The 2,913-nt window shown below is 50.4% G+C and overlaps 1 protein-coding gene across 1 annotated transcript; it reads right to left on the bottom strand.

Moving 5' to 3' along the window:
• Positions 1 to 330: 330 nt before the first annotated feature.
• LOC307082069 (phospholipase A and acyltransferase 3-like) lies at positions 331 to 2,471 on the bottom strand (the record flags this gene model as incomplete). The annotated part of the gene is made up of 3 exons (XM_079745497.1): positions 331 to 692; positions 1,821 to 1,947; positions 2,442 to 2,471. 3 exons carry the CDS (start codon positions 2,469 to 2,471, stop codon positions 331 to 333), a joined length of 519 nt encoding a protein of 172 aa, XP_079601623.1.
• Positions 2,472 to 2,913: the final 442 nt, after the last annotated feature.

Below are 2,913 nucleotides of genomic sequence, written 5' to 3'. Positions count from 1 at the left end.
ATACATATATAAGATAAATAAGGAAAAACATGAGCCCATTAGAGTTATACTTTTAGAGGTTTTCAGGAAGTGTGCTTTCAGTAACAATAAAAAAACAGTGATAATAAATGTAAATTACAAATAATTTTTAAAACAAACATTAACTGGCTTGGCAGAACAAAGACAGACACACACGCCTACATCCCCCCCCGCCACACACACACACACACACACAACCACACACATCCCCCCACACACACACACCAACCCCCCCCCACACACACACACACACACACACACACACACACACACACACACAAACCGGCCCCCCTCAGCTGTCCAGCGGTACTCCTATAGCTTCAGCTTGGAGAGCCCAAAGGTCCCCAGCAGTTCATCCGGGCTCCGCCCGTGCAGCAGCACGGCCTGCAGGAAGACGAGCGAGTACGTCTGCAGCGCCGCCCACAGCCGCCCGACCTGGCCGGAGTTAGCCCGGCCGTAGCGCAGCTCGGTGGCCAAGTGCTCACAGTTCCTCCAAACTATGTTGTAGTCCTCCTGCGCGCCCACCAGGGACAGCGCCTCTTCCACGATGCAGCCCGCCGCCCGCGGCGCGCACTTCCTGTCCAGCGCGTTGTTGATTCGCCAGCGGGAGTCGCCAATCACCCTGCTCAGCTTGTGTTTCTTTATGACCGCCTTGTCACACACACAGCATGGACCTATTAAAAGAAAGGACAGTGGATTCAAAAATGGCGCCCCTTCGTTCCTACGACAACTGCTCAATGGCGCAGGGCAACATCGAGGAGAGATTTGCTTCCGCATCATGGGAGCCAGCCACGCCCTAGTGCATGACGTGCCAGATGCAGAAATATTCTCGTTGTCTACCATTGTTAGCATTGTAGCTTCATAAGCGAGAGGTCTGTCAACATATCCCTCGGCGACTTTAAGTGATAAGTCAACACAGTGCCTAAAAACCATCAACGTCATTCATGTTAAGCAAAAGGAAAAACCACGGACACGAGAAGTTAACGGAGCCGTGCACTGAGCCCTCTCGGACCCCGTGCCGAAACAACATTGTTTCACTACGACTCCTTCCAGCTGCCCACCCCTCCTTCTCCTGCAAAAAATTAATAAATAAAACGGCTAATAAAACGCTTGCGGTGGCGTTTAGAAAAGAGAAAACTTACATTGTATTATTACAAGGTATAAAGATAATTATGAGCCTTTGATATCTTTTGATATACAGACATTTTTTGCGGAGACAAATTCCTGTTCCCCACATGTATTGGAGTGAACAGAGATATCTACTTCTGGGCCCCTTGAATCGAGGGACCCGTCCACAGCCCGCTTAAACAGGATTGCGGAAGCATCCACTGCTCCTGGGGGCCTGACACACAGCAGGCCCCCAGTCCCGGCTTACCGTCTGAGCAGAGACAGGAAGAGGAAGGACAAGGGGGGGGGCTGTATCTGATACCAGCTGAGAGATACTGGGTTCGATCCCCAATGTCTGCTGTTAACCTGCGGGCATCCTGGGGCGAGAACCCCTCTAATATGTTGTATATATAAGATAAGGATAAGGTGTTACTAACAGAGTGACACAAGAACGCAGGTCAAGACGTTGATATCCTTTTTAACTCTGATTCACGAGCACCAGAACAACGTTACAAGTCACACTGCACTGAAAGGTGACGTAGAGCGCCCCCTAAGGCACGGGATTAATAATGCATACTGTCGACTATCCATTGCATGCATAACTCCCTCCTAACCCCACCTGCTCCTTCATGGCACCGATATGAAGTCACTAATGTTGTAACGTGCATAGAGGCAGTGCTCAGCGTTCAACTCACGGCTGGTGGTCATGTGGACGACGTCCCCCCCACCGACGTACACGGCCCAGTGCTGGTACCCCGGCCGGAAGATCTCCACCAGGTCCCCCGGCCTGGGCTGGCCCCCGGGCCTGGGCTGGCCCTCACCCTGGTACACAGGGCAGAGGTTCCCCTTACGTCCCCTCCCTCCGTATCGGTATGTTACATTTACATTTAGGGCACTTTAAAGATGCTTATTATGGGAGGCTGTGGTTTTATGCGAGGGTGAGCAACCCTGAGAAAATGGACTGTTAAATGGACTGCATTTGTGCCGCGCCTTTCTAACCAGTGGCCACTCAAAGCACTTCACAATACTGCCTGACTTTCACCCATTCATGCACACATTCACACAACATTCACACACATTCACGGCGGAGTCAGGCAACCTAGGCGACAGCCAGCTCGACAGGAGCATTGATACATAAATAGCACAATTCAAAAGAAAAATGAAAAATACTTTTGAAAGCCACTAATACAAAACATGTGAAAGAGAACCGGGGAATCCGCCTGTTTGAAGACACACCTCATTGAGTAAGTGTGACATCAGATCTCCTTTGCTGTGCTGTGGATGTTAGCAACATGATAAAAAACCGGTTCCTTTACCTCTCTGGTCCCGGCTGGATCCTCTTCCATGACGGAGCGCAGAGAAGACAGCGCTCAGCGCTTCACATTGCTGGGTGTACACAGCCGGGGGGGCATATACCGGCTTGGTATCCAGGAAACGGCCTTATCTGGTTAGATGAAGGGGCGAACTCCTGTCCAGGTGGCTTTATGGACTTGCAAAGTCAATAAGATAATGGGCAATGCTCATGCAAAACAGCTCCGGTGACTGCGTCAATCCAACAGTCAACTTCACTGGTTCCCCATCCATAGTTAATGGTAAATGGACTGCATTCATACAGCGCTTTCTAACCAGTGGCCACTCAAAACGCATTACAATACTGCCTCACATTCACCCATTCATGCACCCACTCACACCGATGGCGGACTAGCAACCAGTCAACCCGCTCTGCCTCCTGAGCCAAATGCACAACCCTCATCCCTCGTCTTATATCACAAGGTAATTGTTATTTAG

The sequence above is a fragment of the Pollachius pollachius genome (genome assembly GCF_949987615.1).
Source record: "Pollachius pollachius genome assembly, chromosome: 10".
Taxonomy (NCBI): Eukaryota; Metazoa; Chordata; class Actinopteri; order Gadiformes; family Gadidae; genus Pollachius; species Pollachius pollachius.
Note: the sequence above shows the minus strand (reverse complement) of the source record. Positions and strands in the feature narration are given on the sequence as shown.